We start from the raw sequence: 19,877 nt of genomic DNA, 5'->3' as shown, positions 1-19,877 counted from the left end.
AGCTTTAGCTATAACCACTTAAACCTGTCCCTCTGCCCTAGTGTAATACAATAACAAAATAAGATATAGAACTAATGACATTTTATACACTTTCCTTTTACAGTCGGTGGTGTAACTTTGGTTTCAAAGGTGTGGGGGAAAGTTTCTGTAGCTGAGGCATGCATGAAGATTATTCTATCTGAAATAGAAAAATGTTACAAACAAGTATAACAAAACATTGCATCCCTTGTATATCTAATTAAAAGATCCAAAGACATTCCTGCGGCAATCATTCAAAACAATGCATTGTTGGCACAATTGTCACAAGTGAGTGTGGCAAATAGCTATATTATTCAGTTGCTTCTGAATCATGGAATTACAAAGCCATGGCTTTAGTCTTCGAGGCGCACTGAAGCTCCGCTCAGATCGGAGCCTGGATCCAGGATCACATCGCTTTAGTACAACCAGCCTGAGGCAGCGCTGAGCACTAGAGCGAGAGTAGCTTAAATCAGATTTAATGAGTGATGAGAATTGCCCTTAAAATATTTTTCTAAAAATGTTGGTTTACTCCCAATTGAAATACTTGATAAATACAGTTGTGCTATTAAAGTGGTGTTAGTACTGTATTGGTATAAGAAAGGGGTGTTTTTAAAAAGTGTTTTCAGCTTCCATCCACTTAAAATATGCAGATGTAGCTTGAACCTCAAACTGCAGTGTATCGGCGATAATGTAAATAACACCAACCTCCAGACAATGAGTTTCAAACTTTAAACATGTTCCTGTTCACAGGTAAGAACTCGGACTATCTCAAAAAGAGAGGCTGAAGATTTGATGTGCATGGAAACTGGGTCTCTCACCTCCATAAGACGGTAGTCTGTCCAGGAAACTTAATTTTTACACATATCTAGAGAAGTGCTTATCCAATTACCTTTTTACATGTGTACACAGAGCATGTAGATCAGTGAGCCGGGGGGGTTACTAACATACTTGATGTAAATACAAATCTAGGCTAGTAAGTAACCTAATATGCAATAAAGACAGTAGCCTCAGCAAGCACTTTATTATAATACTTTGCAATCCAGATATCAGAGGTGTATAATGCTACTGTATCAAAATACAGTATTTACTGCAGTTGTAATTATGAGGTTTGACTAGCCTGAATATGCAGACAGTATCAGTAACACTATAGTTGTTTTTCAATACTATAGAAAACTAAGTGTGTTAGACAGTACTGACTAGCTGAAAGAATTCCTACAAACATTGATTTGTGAAACAGAAAGAAATACTGCTCGCTTGCAGCCTGTTAGGTGCTGTGTAAAATTGATTGATGTAAGCTGGTGAAACATATTTTAAAATATCACACAATTCCTTGACACACCCCTTATGAACCAGCACCAGTTTAGGCATTGTAAGAGGCCGTTCAGTGCACAGCAACCAGTCTAGTTGGCCGAAGCTCTGGTGTCCACGGCGCTCTGAGGCAGAAAGCTAGAACATTTTTCAGTTGATGCCGTCCCCTCCCTGTCATAGCCTGCCCCCGAAAGCTCTGGCGGAAGTGTGTGTGTGTGTGTGTGTGTTCACTGCTTTCAGGATTAAAGGGGTTCTGATCATTTTCGACAACACGCGTCTTCACGGTCAGGGTACATCACGTAGTATTTTGGAACCTCAAGATTCTTATGCAAGAAGAAAGGCCTAATTAACATATTGTTGTGGATTCTAAGATACTGTGGCAACATTCGAGGAATTGGATTGCGAATTCTTTCCATGGAGGTTCAAGAAAGCCAGGGGAAAAATACAGTTGTTTTTTTGGGGGGGGTAAAGGGATGCTTGGCAATTACATGTTTGCTTCAACAAATCTAACACAGGCTCGGTGGTGGTGGTGGGTTTGTGTTAAAACAGAAGACATACAAAACATGAACTGGGTATATTAAAAGAAAATCGATACGGCGCAACTGTAGAAAGATCGTATTACCTCTGATCAAATGCTTTAATGAATTATTTAATTGCTCCGGACAGACCTTGCTCGTTTTGCCTGCTTGACGTTGGAAAAGTGGATCCAATGGTGGACTAAAAAGAAAAAAATGTATTTACGAAAAATCAAAGAGATTGTGATTTTAGAAATATGTATCGGTGTGTAACCCTCGTCGTCATGCGGTGTTGGGGGAGGATCGGAGCAGGAACCTCACATTGGATTTCATGTTTCGCAACAATGTTGCTTCTGCATCTAGCAGGATTATATTAAAAACCATTCAACAAAATGGTTTTTAATCATTAACAGGAAAGATAGTTTGCACTATTTAGCACTCTGTGGAAAATGACTAAAGCAAGGGACTACTACCTCTAAATTAAAAAAAAAAAAAAAGATATTAACCAAACACCTAAACAGGTCTTTTAATTTTTAATAATAAAACAAATATAGCGTGTTTTATAATTCCGAAAGTACATGCCGTTTTGCCTTCAAAAGATAGTACACAAATGTTAATTATTGATAATTTCAGTACATTTTTTATTTATCAAGTAACAAGTAAATCAGAAAATGGCAAGCTAATATTACCCGCAAAAAAACAAACAAAAAACTAACTATAGTCTAATAAGCAGTTTGTACTACCCGATATTATTGGCCTCAATGTAACATTTTTCATACGTTTTTAAATACTTTTTTTTTTTTTTTTTTTTTTTTTTTTTTACATTAGTTGCTATGGCATCATTTCCAGATTCCGATATGCAATCATGCCCCCTTTGCAAGGAAATGTGCGGCTCCTCCGCTCCGATCTCCTCCAATTCATCTACCTCATCTTCCTCATCTCAGGCCTCCAGCTCTTCTACCTCATCCTCCAGGAGGCTCCACGTCCTGCCCTGCCTTCATGCCTTCTGTAGGCAGTGCCTGGAAGGGCAGCGGAGCCCCGGTGACCCCCTCAAACTCAAATGCCCGACATGCGACCAAAAGGTTTCCATTTCTGAGTCTGGAGTGGAAGCCTTGCCATCCTCCAATTTCCTTTTCAACAATCTTTTGGACGTGGTCGTATCCTCTGAACAAAAGAACAAAAACGGCTGCCGGAGTAACAACCACTGTCACGGCCTGCTTGGGACCCACCACCTCGGGGAGGCACAGTGCAGCTCATGCGATGAAGGTAACCCCGCTACCTCACATTGCCTGGATTGCCAGGAGTACCTCTGCGATAATTGCGTCCGGGCCCACCAGCGAGTTCGCCTAACCAAAGACCACTTTATTGAAAGGTTTATAGATAGCTTGCAAATGGCGAGCCGGAACATAACCCTTTCCCAGTCCTTCCATTCTACATACCCACTGATGCCAGTCTTTCAAGACCGGATGAGCTTCTGCCAGCAGCATGATAATGAGGTGAGTACACGCAGAAGCGTTTTTAGATAAGGGCCTCTATGGAGTAGCATATAAACAACAACAAACAACAAAGTCTCCCCAGAGTGTTCACGGCTTGTCATCTAATGTTAATATATGTTATTGGCTTTTTGTTCTAGGTTGTTCAGCATAATTTTGGAAATCTGCATTAGTTATTAAGTTTATAAACTAATAATACTATGGTCAAACACAATTTACATTTTTTTGCCGTGTTAATCAAGATTTTTATATATATATATATATATATATATATATATATAATATATATATATATATAAGAGAGAGGTCTCTATAATAAACTATACCAACTATTCAGATATGTTTTTTTTTTTTTTTTTTTTTACTAAATACTCTGTACTCTGACGAAATCAATAGATAATTGGGTTACAAAAAAAAAAAGTAACACAATGTATGGCTTTTAAAACTGTACACCCTTTCACATTTTCTCATGTGGCAAATAATATTGGCAAAACGTTGGATGAAATAGAGAGTTGGATAATACCAAAAATTATACGTGGTTTTGATTGTTGGTATTCGACCCTACAGGTGATGACCCTGGCCTAAACAAATTAACTCATTTGTGCAAGTCCTAATGGCGTCACGGCTGTCAAGCCTTGAAATTATATATCTATATATCTATCTATCTATCTATCTATATATATATATATATATATATATATATATATATATATATATATATATATCTCTATCATATTATTAAATGTTTATAATCATATAAATGTGTATAAAATTAACAAACTAATAAAACAAAACAGTAGTCGTCTTCTGACGTTATAGTTACTAAAGCAAGGTACATATGGACCCCATGTTCATCTGCAACAAGTGTGGTCACTTTGTAAACAAAACACCAGCTTACATCAATCAACTTATTTTTTATATAGCCTTTCATGGCAAGCCAACACAAAGCGCTTTATAATCAAATACGTAAAAAGGCCTACGAAACAAGACCAAACAAAACATTCCTTTCAAGGAAAGTTGAAACACAAACCCAAATGGTTAGTTTGCCAGTTGCTGGAGGCCTATTTTACCAAAGCCTGTCATTAACACTTACAATTGGAAACCACAAGACGTTTTTAGGATATTAGGACACCTGTCACTTGCTACAAAGTAATATTAGGATGCAGGCAACTTAACCTTATAGACAAAGGCAACTTTCATTAAATTGCATAGAGGATTATGAGATTACCATACCATTCCATTCCATCCCCCACCCCCACTGAGTGTTTAATAGTTATGGATGATTTATTTACCCAGCCAGTTTATCTTTTTATTAATTTGTATTGTAGTCTGGTTATGAACATAGCATGTGCATTTGAAAACAATGTCAAATAAATATTTACTTACTGGAAAAAAAAAAACCTGGACTCCTGGAGGTTCTTTAGGACTGGGGTTCTAGATTCACACAACAGTATGTAAACCTAAAGTTTGTTGGACAGATGCATAGGCACTTTTGTTCTGTCCCTAAGGCTTGGCTCAGTATTGCCCTTTCATTTTAGTGGAGCAACCAGTGGATAACGTTTTTCAGCCAATGCTTTTTTTTTTTTTTTTTTCTGGGACTGCTGCAACTGCATTTGTAATAAATCTGGTTAACACTGGTTTGGTTCAGCAGCTAGCTGGTGTTTTTTTGTTAATTTGATCATGCCTGACAGACCGTCTTCTCCTGCTTCTTATTGTATTTACTTCATTTGTCACTGTGCTCAGGATGTGGGATAATGGAAGTAAGGATTATGTGTTCCATGTGTCAAAAAACAAAACAATTCGGGGGCTCCCTCAACCTGTGAAGGCTGACTCATCAATTTGTGATGTTTTCTGTATGCATTGTTATCTGGCTAATTGGATTGTGGAATAGAAACCTGAACATACTAAACTGAGACTTATAAATATCCCCACATCAGAGGAATGCATTTTTCATCAATATAACAGAGGGTATTTGCTCTATTATTATTATTATTATTATTATTATTATTATTATTATTATTATTATTATTATTATTATTATTATTATTATTGCTATCCTTTGGGAGAAGGGTTACACACAAAAGTTTGGCATGAGTAGGTAGAGATGGGGATACAGGACAGGTCCATTGTGTTTTGGGCAGAGTACCATTGTTCAAATGATGGGTCTAGTCTGTTTTGTGGCCTTGCATTCGCACTACTGCTGAGGTGCCACTGCTGTTTCAGACAAAAGAAAGAGTCAATGGGGTCCACATTTTTTAAATCCTCCTCCAAGGTTATGAATCACTAAAGAATAAGCAGTTTTTCCAAGCCGATTTAATGGTTTTAAAGGTCAAATAATTTATTGTTATAGTGCAAAATATATTCTAAGCAAGGGTGTTGAAACACAGCCTTTGTACTTTAATATTATAGAAGCATATTGCTTGTTCTGCTGTAAACATGGTGAACCACCATTAAATTGCAAATCCACAGAGTGTTGGTGTGAAGAAATTTCATACCTGCACCGAATGCGACTCTCTGTTCATAGGCTGTCTCCTGAATTGAAGAGAATGAGGTGATGTAATGCCAATTATCAATGAAATGATCAATAATTAACAGGTTCTTCTTTCAAAATTCTATCAACACGCTATTTTTTCTTATTTTTACCTTTCTTAAATAAAGGTACTTTACAACACTCAAAACCAAAACAACAAATACTTCCTGACATTATATTATGTTTACAGTTCTGAATGTAAGTTTAGTAATTACTTTATAATTAAGGCAACCCCCCGTGAAAATGGATGCATCTTTTCCATGCATCTTAGAAAGTCGATACTCTCTCCACCATCACGATTTGTGTGACGTAGCACACACATTCCACATGCTATAGGAAATGCAAGTCTAAAACATAGAAACGTCCGGAAGCCGCACCTTATGTTTGTGAGATTTCTGCAGGGAAAATCCTGTTTGTGACGTAACCTTGTGCAAAGTTCTACTAGAACTAAGGCCGTACCAAGCAATCCTTTATTATGAGATCTGCTGGAATTAGCTCTGGGAAGCTTAATTGACAAAATCGGAAAAAATAAGCATACAGTACGAGGGATTTAGACCATTTATTCAACGTTTCAGGTTATTGACATTGGACTCATAAAAAGTGCTTTATATTTAAGTTGTTTTAAAAAATACCCTTTGCAATAAATAAATAAATAATGAAGCCCTTTGCAAAGCACATCCTTTACACATTTATCTTTATTGGTCATCGGATAGCTGATTGCTTTAAGCCTAGACTTTTCTGTCCCTTGGCAATAAGATACAATTCATTGTATACTAGCCTTAAGCAGGATCTATCATGGTTGCCTACCAAGGACAAAAGAAATCACTTTTATACCCCCAAAATTTATTACAATTAGTAGGGAATTTGTTGCCATTCGGGGCATGCTGCAAGACATAACACAGTTCCAGAAAGTCCTGAGTGGATTAGCATCTACTGGATCCCCAGTAACAACAACTATATATATATATAATATATATATAACCACATTCTACTGGCAAGGGCCTTGCACTGTCCCTGGGGAATTCAGATTCAGGTATTTATTATTATTGTTGTTGTTGTTATTATTATTTATTTCTTAGCAGACGCCCTTATCCAGGGCGACTTACAATCGCAAGCAAATACAAATACATTCAAGTGTTACAATATAAGTCATACAATAAGAACAAGAAATACAATAATTCTCAAGTGTGACAAACCACAATTCAATAATACAGCAGATAATAGTGAAAGTTACATCAGGATATGATTAAATAGTGATAGTTACATCAGGATATGATTAAGTACAAAATACTACAGGTTAAACACTTGGCAGATTACAATATTCTGAGGTACAGGATTAAATGCAGTAAAATAGGGGGCAGATAAGAGCAAAATAAAGCATATTTAAATGAAGGGTGATAGTGTCCCAGGATACAACAGAGGAGTTCTACAGGTGCTGTTTGAAGAGGTGAGTCTTAAGGAGGCGCCGGAATGTGGTCAGGGACTGGGCAGTCCTGACATCTGTAGGAAAACAGATGTCAGGACATCTGTTGTTGTTGTTGTTGTTGTTGTTGTTGTTGTTGTTGTTAATAATAATAGTAGGGTGGGTAAATGGAGCGTGATTGGGTTCATCCCCTATGAGAAGGACAGTGTGTGCATATTGTCAGTTCAGCAGTTTTGAAATCGATGTAAGATTCCCAGTAATCATCAATCGCAAAACATATACGTTTTAATATTACTTTTTGTCTGCTACACATCTGCCCTAAAATACTTAAGTATGTTTGTGCTACAAATTGTAAAAGACAACAAAAGCTGTTATATTGTAGCACATCAGCAGTATCATTATTATAAGAATATTATGCAGTAGTAAATGTGGGCGAGTAGGGTAGCCTATTGTAGATTTACTACCAGTATTTAAAAAATGTACTTTAAACATTTTGACTGGATCATTTATGTCATGACCCTAAAGTGCTGGTATTTTAGCTCTGTTTATAGACTATAAGGATCAGCATTGCTGAAGCTACGGTTCTGTAGGAATACTTGTATATATTATATATGTAAGTGTATAATAGAAAATGTTTAGTAAATAATACAAGGATAGTACACAGCGCTTTCTTGTGGATTTTTTGGTTGTGTGTTTGTGTAACGCTATCTCGGGTTTTGTTTTCTTTTTTTTGGTGGCTAAATGAGACCGGCTGCACATGTGGTGCTTCAGCACAACCTAAAAAGTTTTTGGAAACCCAGTTTAAGAAAGCTGTACAATGTCAATAGTCACGCAAGCCAAATTGCAAAACAGACAGAAACATTGAAATATACCCCTCCGTATTTCAATATTAATTAAGTTATTTGCATTTGGATTGAGAATTTCTCTCCCTAAAAGAAAACTACATGGAAACACACACAACCAGAAAGTACTACCAAAATAGAATGAGAAAAAGATGAATTATTTTTCCGTGGAAACGGCCCCAGTGTTGAAAGTGATTGAGTTATGACTGTTTGAATTTATATTTTGCTGCTTAATAAACATAATGTGTTGTTTGAGTTAAGTATATGCTTTCATTAATTTTATTATAGATAATTAATCATGGGAGCATAAAGCTGTCAGCAAGCTAATAAAACCAATACACTGGAATGCTGATGCCGTTTGAAAATAAATGTAATGCCTTTCTTTTTACAGTATCACTAATTGGCTTGATGTTCATTTCAAAATTGTAATGCAGAATTACATGCATTCAAAATGTTTGTTTTTTTTCTTATTTTTTTTCTTCTTTGAAATATGATTTTGCTGATCAAAAAGTAAGGCATGTTTTAGAATAACACTGTTTAAATACCAATAGGAACAGTTATTTTTGAGGGTAGTATATCTGAATTTGTAGAGTTATTTGTGCTGTAGTTCAGTTGGGTTAATATAGTTGAATATGCATGTTTTTAGAAAGCTAACATCAGTTTGCAGCAGGGAAACTGTTTAAGACAGCATTTATTTAGATTCTGCTAAAATGTTAATTGAATTTAATTTTAGAAATTCCATGCAAAAACACCCTTAAAATGTATGATGGTAAATGCAGTATAGTTTTAAAAAAGGAACTAATATAACACTATCTGCTTTACTTGCAGCTCCATAGTTTTATTTTATACTCAAACATTTGCCATTGTCAGACCTGTCAGCTGTTCTTGAACAGAATGAGTTTCATTTTGACCCCAAGTGATTAACCTTCTAATAATCCTTTGGCTTTTCTAGGAATTATTGATTTTTGAGCCAACCCTTTTCTTATTGCTTTTCAGCAATGTAGAAATTGTATTGCAGTAGGTAGAGCTGGAAAGAACCGCTGTCATCAGTGCGAAAGGTGAGCATGTGACCAGTTTAATTAACCCTTTACGCTTGGATCACATATGTGGACTGACATTTTTTTTAATTACTTTTCTGTAGAGGAGATCCTGTTGAATGAAATGGAGCAGGTCTTCAGTTTTTTTGCGCGACACAAAGTAGAAGAATTGCAATGTTTTCTTATCAGATAAACATTTTGTAACAAAGTAACAATTGGTCAGCCATTTTCACCAGATATTTAACTTCTGCTTATATGGGCAGCAGACAAAGACCAACCCGTCTGTTTGATTTGTCCTACATATTTTTCCATTTCTACCGCCATCTTCCAAAGCGCTCACTTTCTCAGCTTTGTCCTATGCAGTGGTCACCACAAGCTGCAGCAGTGGGTGCTTGATAGCACACTAACATAAATGAGCCCAGTACCCAGTAACTGTACCACGTGGTGGACTTGGCTATTACTGTTCAGGATTGCCTGTTTTGAACATGGAATTCAGCTGTTTAATTTCTGTTCCTAAGTGAGATGCTTAATTAGCATTGGTCTGCTTTTACTAAATGTATATCTGTATGTGTGGAATTTGGCTCTGGCAGCATAATAGGTTTGTGGCGATGCAAGATACAAGAACAAGAGTCCAGGGTTACAGGTTCTTTGTACAGCATTCACTGTGGCATGAGCTTGTTTATGACACTATTTGACTAAACCTTTAGGAAACGAATTGAGGCCGTGGCTGACAATTTTATCTGCTGTTGTAGTTTGATTAATCCTGATTTTAAAGTTTTAATGTGATCAGCTTCAAAGAGTTGAAGAATGCTTCTTGATGAGACAACCCTGCTGCTAGAATGGGTGTGCATGAACAACGTCTAAAACATTTTTGAACCCCAGTACAACAATACAATATATAACTGGATTATGTCTTTTGGGATTGGACTGTAATCCGTATACCTCCACCTGATTAGAATATGTGTTTTGCAAGATAGCTGAATGTTTATCTCAGTTGAAAGCCTTTTGTCACAAATAGAATACAAATGCAGTTCTTTGTGCATTTATTTTATATAATAAAAGCTTGCTTTAGACCACCGTACTAAAAATGCCACTCACAACAGCCATGTTTCCACATAGTTTAGAAACTCCAAATTCTCTCTTCACTGTCATGACTTATGTGACGTAGCATGCACATTCCACACACATTCCACGCACATTCCTGGCGCTATAGGAAGTGCGCTTCTAAAACACTGTACGACTTTAAAGGCTAGGTAAATCGCCTTTTCATGCTAAAAAGCCGTACAATTGACCCTTTTTTTTCACACATGGAAACATGTCTAAAAGCTGTAACTTATGCTTACAAGACCAAAATAGTGTGAGAAAACAGTGAGACTTATTTCTTTCCATGGAAACCTGTTCATTGAAGGCAATTTTTTTGAAGATTTGATCCTACTGATGTTAGTTAAATAGTGGCACCACAAAATGAATATTTTTTAAATACAGAAGCAGAATACATGATGGGGATTTGATTTTCTTCAAGTAAATGAGTATTCGGCACTTCTGCCTTTGCTTTGGACCCCAGGCTACATTCATTTCAGCTGGTAATAATGGTCAATGGCCACGTGGCAAACCAGCACAACAATGTACATTGTGGCTGAGACTTGCACAGTTGCAGAAGGTCTGCTGAGGCAGAGTGTGATGGGGTGCTCTGCCCCCTTGTGGATATTTGTGTTATTATTATATATATGGTTGTGGTTGTCATGGTGATGGGGGTGATTGTTTGTAAATATGTGTATTGTTATGGTGATGGGTGTTATTATTGTAACCTGTGTTGTGTGTGTGCATATTGTTTAGTTGTTTGTTATTGTAAAGGGTGAACAGAACAACCCGTTCGCCAGTGTTTGTTTACGTTTAGGAGATTGTGTTCACGTAAGAATGAATGTATGTTAATTGATCTCTGTAAGAATGCGTACTTGAATGAAAATCCACGTGCGTGTGTTTTGTTATAGTGTCTGTTTATTGTTTAATTGTTCACGTGTGGTTGGGAGCTTCGGGGTAGTTGTGTAATTATAGTTCGGTGTATTTAAGGGGAATGGGTGCAGTGTATGTGAGTTGAGAGTTGGGAGTCATGTGTTGTGTGAGAGAGCGAGAGCACGAGCATGGTAAAAATAAATAACAATTGTTATTCACACTGGTTCGCACCAGTGTGATACTTGTTAGTGTGTTTTGTTTATTTAGGCCATTGTGCCATTTATTTTGTGTTTCGTTTAAAAGTGTGTTTTCTTTTGTTTAAATAAACGTGAGCCCAGCAGCTCACATTACACCCTGCAGTCACTGCATCCTGAGTGTTTACTTCTTGGTCTGTTTAAATGTAAGTAACGTAATTAATTTACAGAGTCAGTGTGATACCTTGAAAAAATGTGCTGAGCCGATAAAGAACCTTGTAGAACACACAAAGTAACGTTGCAGTTAACATGGAAGGCTGTTTTTTAATGCCTACCCCATTACCATTAAAGATTGTACAGTATTTACTGAGATTACTCCTGACTTCAAGGTATTGTTGCATTTTACCCCCTGAAAATACATTTTACTCTCTGTGTTAAAACTAGAGGGTAAGTTACTCCCAGACCCCAAATTTTATCTGGAGCGCCGGAAGCCACCAAATTGTGCCTGCGGATATAGAGGTAAAGTACAGTTAAATGATGCTGCTACAGTCCCTGAGATCGGAAGTCTAGTACATAATTATACCCTTCTGTTAGTTAAGCAGGTCTAGCCAGCTGTCATTCATTACAGTGTGTTCCCACCTAAATATTCTTCAGAACATGCTACCAAATGTCAACCTAATAATATACCCTGTGTCTGGATTTAATTAATTTGTTTCTTTATTTTTTAAATTAAATATTTGTGAAGCTTTCTTCCTCTATGTTAAATTCCTCTCTCCTTCAAAAATCTCTGCTCTCCTTGTTCATTTGTGTTGGAGGGAGTGGCAACTGCAAGCTTCTCTTTTAGTGTGTGTTCAGGGGTGGCTGGTTAACAGTGTTCGCTTGCTCGCCGAACCCCCACTCTTATTAATGAATTGCACTTCCCTTCTGGGTGATGTGCATTTCATTTCCCCCTTAAAACTCCGACCTGAGCTGGCTTAGGGTCGATTAGGTCACTGTTGTCCAGCATGCGTCGAATTGGGAATCCAGATCAAGGCTGTCGGGGGACGTGGGTACCCGTGTCTTTTACGCATGCATGGTTTGTTGGGACTCTCAGGTTTGCAGTGGTCTGCGTCCCTAGGTCATATTACAGTGATGCAGTGTAATTACAAGAGTAGTCAATCACTTTCGGGATAACATCTTTTTAATTTCAGACAATATTATTATTATTATTATTATTATTATTATTATTATTATTATTATTATTATTATTATTATTCTTTTTTAATTGTTTAGCAGATGCTAAGTCAAGAATTGCAAATCATGGTGGCGAGAGATTTTCTTCCATGGTGCAAATATAGATTTGCTGAGTGCTGCCGACTTCTTGACAGACAATCATGGGGTTTCCATGTGAGTATTTTATTTTACTCGAGTAAACCGGGCTTTTCACCCGACATCATGCAAATGATTGGGAAAGGTGGGGGTTGATATGTAAATTAGCTATGCGTAAAGTACTCGTGCTGTTGTTGAAGATTACTAGTGACATTTTGTGAAAATGTGGTTTCCATGCGCAGAGAACTGGTACATGAGTGAATCTAAGCTGCTGTAATAAAGCAAAATACCCTGTGCTTGCTTGGTTAATAATGTGTTTTACTGCTGTTGACCAAATTGTTTTTCAAATGTCAGGTGGGTTGGTTTGTCGTTAGAATTGAATCCGGTTTCAGCTAATTTATCTGACGACTCATTAATTAAAAATTAACTCTGAGGTATAAAACGAATCTGACCAACACAGGTATTGCAGATATACCATGGCTGTAAACCGGCGGAGACGTTATATAATATATCCCATTCATTTAGGCAATACAGCATATAGGGGATCAGGTGATGCTGCGTATACTACCCTGCCTTAGAAACCCTACCCGTCCCGACCACTGACAGTTGCTGAGGAAGCATTTAACATCACGCTTGGGCAAATACAGGTAGTGGCAGATACTGATGAAACAGACTGAAGTGCATTAATTTGTTCCCAAAATCGCCACTGCTTGCTGCTTGCTGCTTGCTGCCTGCACAAACTCTTGTCAACAACAAAATTAGGTGTTCAGGAATCAGTGGCTACCTGTGAGACAGATGGGGAAGGTTGCAGTCTCACAAGAAAAAAAAGCGGCACTGCCTTTCACAAGAAGCCCAAAACAAGCGCAACCCACGTTAGAGTATGGGTGTTTATGCAAATTACAACCCGCGACTCTAAAAATGTATTATAAGCGGACTTGGCAACTGCGAAGACTACCTCAGCCGCCAGTTTCAACTGGACAGCAGCGATTTGAGGAGGCTCGTGCTGTCAGAGATGCTCTCCTTTCTTTTAGGTTGTGTTGGATTTACTGCTGTGTTAAATATTAATGATGCAAACAAATAAAACACAATCAATACGTTCATTTGCAATTTTATTTGGTCAGTTCTGAGAGGGCATCAACAACCTGGATGTTGTTGCGCTGTTTTGGGCGATGCTGGCTTATGATATCCTGTTCACAAACTATATTTATTAACGTGGAGGGCAGATGCGCGCTGTCTTTGGACATAGCTGGGATTTAAAAGGAGGACAGGAATTAATTCAGTTAAGCAGCTCACTTGCTCTTCGTGTTTAACTTTAGCGTAGTTTTTACAGCAAGGGTATTCTCAAACAGCTGCTTTAATACTACAACAAATGCATAACACAGTTCATGGTAATTGGTTTTATACAGAACTGTAAACCCACAAGATATATACAACATGACAGACCAGACACAGCAAAAAACAATAATAAAAAAAGGCCGCCCGCATTAGCATTAAGGTGAACTACTCCACTGCTAACCATAAAATCACCCATCAGTCACTACTTTCTGCCATCTTGGAATCCACAGTAACAACTGACCACGCTCATTAACATTTACATGTGAAATGTGGGTTTCCATGCGAAACTGGGCGTGGTTTTCCCATGTGTTTCGTCATTTACACAAGTAAATGAGATTTACCCTATCCCGCTCTTTGGCCGTTTTTTTCGGCCACAAACCTGATTTACCCGAGTAATTCTCCCAAATGTGCACGCGCATCGCCATTTCACGTGTATATTGACCTGAATGGAAACCTCATGAATGTTGACTGTGACACACGGTTCAGTTTGTATTGTATGCTGTCCATAAGGTGACTAATTGGATCATTTGCAATTTAAAAAATAATTATTGTCCAAGGAACAAAGTGCTACAAAAATCTACTTTTCCTTAAAAATCTACTTGCCCCCTCCCCGTCGCACCACACACACACACACAAAAAAGAATATAACTTGGTTTTATTTAACAGTGAACACAATCAATCAGTGATTAACAGGGGCGGATCTAGCCTTGCAGCTTGACTGGTTCCCGAAATTCTTCAAGATACACAAAAGGTTCCCTGTGACCCCACCTCACCTCAACACATTTATAACATACTTTAAGGACATTTCAGTGCAGTTTGGAACACATTTGCTAGCAGATTTAAGTAACATACGGTACTAAGAGTACAACTGTAATAAGCAGTACTTGGAGTTACTGAAATAGAAAAATAGCTTCTGTCTGTTTTTTTCCACGCTTTCTCTATAAGCTGAATTCAGCTCCTGATGTACAGGTGTTTTAGTTTGTTGCATCACAGATGCAATTGATTTTTGGTATTGCAGTATCCACCATTTACACCGTACAGAGTTATTTCGGGCAGCCGTTTATATCGGACAGATAGCGTTTGCTGTTTGCCATTCCCATTGATTTAAATAACAAAGGCATTGTTTATACCATGTTAAGCACACCATATATTTCTGGCAAACTCAGCTGTTTGGATCTCGTTATGTGCCGTTCACATAGATATAAATAACAAACCCACCGCTTATACTGTAGTAATCGTGCTTTCTAATCCATCAATCAGCTGTTTTCACCTCGTTACCTTGCCATTCACACATATCTCAATACAAAAGGCAGCACTTTACTGTAGTAAAAGCTTGACAGATCAATCAATCAGCTGTTTGCACCTCGTTACTGAGCGATTACACCTGTACTGTACCTTGTTTAATCCCTGGACGCAGTATCGGGTTTACAGTTTGAAAAAACAGCACTTACTGCAAGCATGACTGGAAAGAGAAAAACAGTGCACATCAGCACGAAAATTCAGTGTAAACATGTCTGTTAGATGCTGTGCGCTTGCTAAAGCATGTTTGGAACTCTGTCAGTCAGCAAACAATGCAACGTTGCTTCAAAAAACTGGGGTTTCTGTAGTTGAGGAGGAGAGCGCTGATGAAACTGAAACTCTGACAACACCAGAGGGGATGTCAGAGGAAGAATTGTCAGCTGTGTCATCTTGGCGACCAGGACGCTCTGCCTGAAACACACAGATGACATAAGCGTTCATGCTGCACTTGTAACACAGTGGCGTGCTATGGAGCAGCATCTGGATATAGAGCTGAATTGGAATTGAAGATAAATGTCCAGGATCCTGCGCATGAATGAAACTGCCCAGAATAGACAATTAAAAAAATCTATATATTCTGACCGACCTGATCACTCTGGCCTCTCATGTCCGCTGCTTCAGCTGAGTGTGTTTATGCGTCCTATTCCCAAGGAGATGGCTGAGTGACACTGACACTGGAGGCGTTGCTCACAACGAGCTTTCGCATGAGCCGACTCCGGGACCGATATACGTTCACAGTACAGCAAAAAACAGACCAATGCCATCACAAAGCCACCCTCTGGAGCAGGACGCTTGTCAGACGGCTGGAATTAGGATGCCTGCATTTACACTACAAAAAAGAAAGCCATCCCTAAGTCGTCTCAAAACCGGCTTAAACGTGGCTAGTGTAAAGAGGATATTTGGTGTTCTCATTAGCAGGATACGGCTTGATTGATCTCCAAGCAAATCACTCAATGTATAGCAAGTTATGAGGCACACTGTGCAGTTCATGGTTTGAAGTTTAAATATTGTTTTGAAAGATGAAAGTCTTGTCATTAGTAGTCAGGGCTCCAGATAAGATTTTGGGTCATTGATTAATTTACTCTCCAATTTATACACTATGAGTAAAATGCAACATTACCTTAGTCATGTGTACTTTCAATAAATACTGTAAATACTTTAATGCTAACTTATGGTTTATGCATTAACTACAGCCTTATATTTTAAGTGTAATGTTACTTTGAACTACCGTACAAAAACTTGGTCTCACAATAAAAACAAAAACAACAAGTATAGTATTTTATTTGCTTTATTGAGCACAATCAATATGGCTATGAAGGAAATACACAGAAACTAATAAACTAACCAACACTGCTAATGGAGTATACAAAACAAAAAAAAAGAAACCATAATATCATCTTCCTTATTGATCTCCTTGATATAACAATATAAAGCATCCCGACTATCCAAACACAGAATATTGTATTTATTATGTAGATTTACCTTCAAAAAAGTCAGTTGACAGGTAAATTAGTAGGTTAAGTTGAGGGAGACTTATACGGCGCTGAGGATCAAGAATCCAGTGATCAATGTATTGGTCACGTGTTTATGGCAATTCCCCGACAGGCTACAATTACCTATACAGTAGCTGTCCCGGCATTTCTATGATTCATTCTCTAGCTACCACTTGCAGTATATTCTCAATTGACCACTGAGATGCCGGAAGCCAGCGAAGTGCAAGAAGCTAGATAACATGCAAATGTGTATCTTTTATGTATTACTTTTAAATATCATGCGCAATTCATATTCTTTCAATGCGTAAAACACCCAGTACGCAGCTTATCTAGAGTGCTGTTAGTAGTATAGTAAGAAAAATATCTTGTACGATGATAACCATATTATTGTTGGCCAAATAACTGACTTGGGCAGTTTTGGTTTCAGGCTGACAATAAATAATTCTAAATGTGTATTGAGAAGGTGTGGGTGTGAATAATTGAGTCCCTCACAGTATAGTACAGGCCAGTATGCTGTTGCTATGACTCATTATAGCCTTTCCTCCGTCAGACAAAAAACACAGGAAGTCCTCACATACAGACGTGTGGACAGAAGACACTGGAATGCCATGATGTCAGCGTTTGGCTAGCATAGCACCTTTTATATCAGTCAGGTGGTGATGATTTTAAAAATAAATAAAATAATCAACAGGTTTTTGATTCAGCTTGTATTGTGCAATCGCTCTGTGTGCTCGTATAGAACCTGGTTTCTGTTTTGAGAAATTGTATGGACCATGTACGCATCCGGTAAAGGTGCTCCTCGTGGAGTGTAGGATGCGCCCTATAGCCTGGACGTCGCCGGTTCAAGTCCAGGCTATTCCACTACTGACCGAGGACAGGAGCTCCCAGGGAGCGCCCAGGGGGGGTGCTTAGGTTGGCCAGGGTGTCCTCGGCTCACCGTGCACCAGCGACACCTGTAGATTGGCCAGGCGCCTGCGGGCTTGCCTGTAAGCTGCCCAGAGCTGCGTTGTCTTCCGACGTGGTAGCTCTGGGTTGGCTGCATGGTGGGGCTGCATAGTGAAAAGAAGCGGTCGGCTTTTCTTTTTGGACAGTTTCCCACGGTATATGGGATTTTGAAAGGACTTCAATAACGTCATCATTTTAAATTGAACAATAAAACTAAATGTACTTGTTGAAAATGTTTTGGCAAAAGCATTAAGTTCCTTTGATATTACAAATGAGCTTTTTCTTGCTTACCATCTATCCTATAAAATATCTAACCATTTTAAAATGGTAGGTTGTGGGGCACTGTGACAAGCAGGCTGTAGTGGATGACGTCAGGCCAGAAAGAATCACACAGACAGGCAGTATTTGTGTTGAAACTGAGTCGCTGCGCCGCTCAGTATGTTTATTAAACAAACAAAAATAAACGGTTGAACAAAATACAGGACACAGCACTTGAGGCCAAAATAAATAGACAAACAAAACGGATTATCACTAAACAAACTGGACGAACAGACAAACACGGTGAGTCTAAACTATTATTATTTACTTTACGTTTTATTTTCTCCTCTCCACACCCGTTCTCCACTCACCGAACACACAACCCTGAGTGAGTGAAATGTGCATCTATATATACTGTTGTGCCAGGATTCAATTACTAATTAATTATTGACTTGAATCCCAGCACGTGAACTAATTCTGTGCAACCCCGTGCTCACATATTATTAAATACTTTAAATGCACGTGAAGTGCAATTCCCGTACCTAAATACAATTATACATTTTAAATAACTCGTGCTGCACACACCCATTTATATCCCGTGCAGCCATATCTATACACCAACATTAACACACCACACGCAACATATAACACAGAAATGCACACAGGGGCGGGGCACATTGCCACAGGCACATAAACTAGAATAGATATAGCCTAAGGTAAGCATGTACTGTTAAACATGAAGGCAGCAAACACTGTCTAAATGCGTCTGGGAGTCTGTAAACCTGAACTGTCTAAGCCTGTCCCGATTACCACAGAGCCGTCTGGTCACCCAGTAATAAGCAATTATATGGGTAAGTAGGAAGATTTTAATGTGACGTAATAATAATTATTTTACTGCTGAATTCAGTGCATGTCCAGGTCTCATTTACATAGTATTACATGAATATTTACAGCTTAGTAATATTGCCAGTGTGAGAGGCAAAATTCCGATTTTTTTTTTTGTTTGTTTAATCTATTTGATTCTGGACTTCAGAGATCGGAATTATTAACTGTAAAAATACCGTAAATTCCTGTAAGTTTTCATTTTTAACTTACCAAATGCTTGTCCTGTCGCCGAAAATCGCTGCCTGTTTATCCGCTTACTTGTTGAAACTTTGTGCCTCAATCTTCTCTATAGAATGCCATAATAGATAGAATGAACTCAATTTACTATCGACTCCAAACCATGCGAAAGAGCATGTTTGGATAGGATTCTTCGATGCGATGCCAGTTACCCTGGTGCTACTGCAAACGTCATAGGAACGGTGCTTGGCACATAATGCAGATTTCATTTTTCATTTTTGCTGCCCTCCTAAATTTGCCTAGGTCTTCCTCCTGGCCTGGGTGTAGAGATAGGAAATCCTGAATGTGAAAGGTCAAAAAAAGATTTGTTCTGTATAGATATAGCTACCCCACTGCACAGGGGCTATAAAAAGTGGTGTAATTAACACATGCTTTATCCTAAAATGGTGGACATCTCTGTAAGAGCAGATCATTCTTTTCTTTTTTTTTTTTTTTACTACTTCTATTTCACCTGATGGGACCCAGTAACTTATATGTGTATGGAATTCAAATTTGTAATGCTAAACTGCATGTTTAAAAAAAAAAAAGTTAGTGAGGTTCAACAGCAGATTTAAATAATTATAAACAAATTCTATGTGACTTTCACATTGTATTTTCACCAGAAATGCCTAAGGAATATAATTCCTTTTATCAGTCATACTATTTGGCCTATTACTGGATAAAAACAAAGGATTGCTTTACCTGTGCAACTAGGGCTAGGCAGGACATGATCTATAGAGGGGAAATTCTGTAGAAGTAAGGACTTACAGGGTTGGTAGTTTGGTGGACGCAGGATGCATTCTGTCCTCATCTTTGCCTGGTTGT

General features: G+C 38.1%; 1 protein-coding gene across 1 annotated transcript in view; it reads left to right on the top strand.

Annotated features, from left to right (window-relative positions):
- The first annotated feature begins 1,496 nt into the window (after nt 1–1,496).
- Nucleotides 1,497–19,877, top strand: part of LOC117435623 (E3 ubiquitin-protein ligase TRIM71) — an 89,873-nt gene continuing 71,492 nt past the window's right edge. Inside the window, exon 1 of the mRNA XM_059013304.1 lies at nt 1,497–3,337. Coding sequence (XP_058869287.1) covers nt 2,675–3,337 — 663 coding nt within the window. The 5' untranslated portion in view covers nt 1,497–2,674. The remainder of the gene's footprint in view (nt 3,338–19,877) is intronic.

Source organism: Acipenser ruthenus, chromosome 3, assembly GCF_902713425.1.
Source record: "Acipenser ruthenus chromosome 3, fAciRut3.2 maternal haplotype, whole genome shotgun sequence".
In the NCBI taxonomy this organism is placed as follows: Eukaryota; Metazoa; Chordata; class Actinopteri; order Acipenseriformes; family Acipenseridae; genus Acipenser; species Acipenser ruthenus.
The sequence above is the reverse complement of the archived record's forward strand: the minus strand, read 5'-3'. Positions and strand labels throughout refer to the sequence as shown.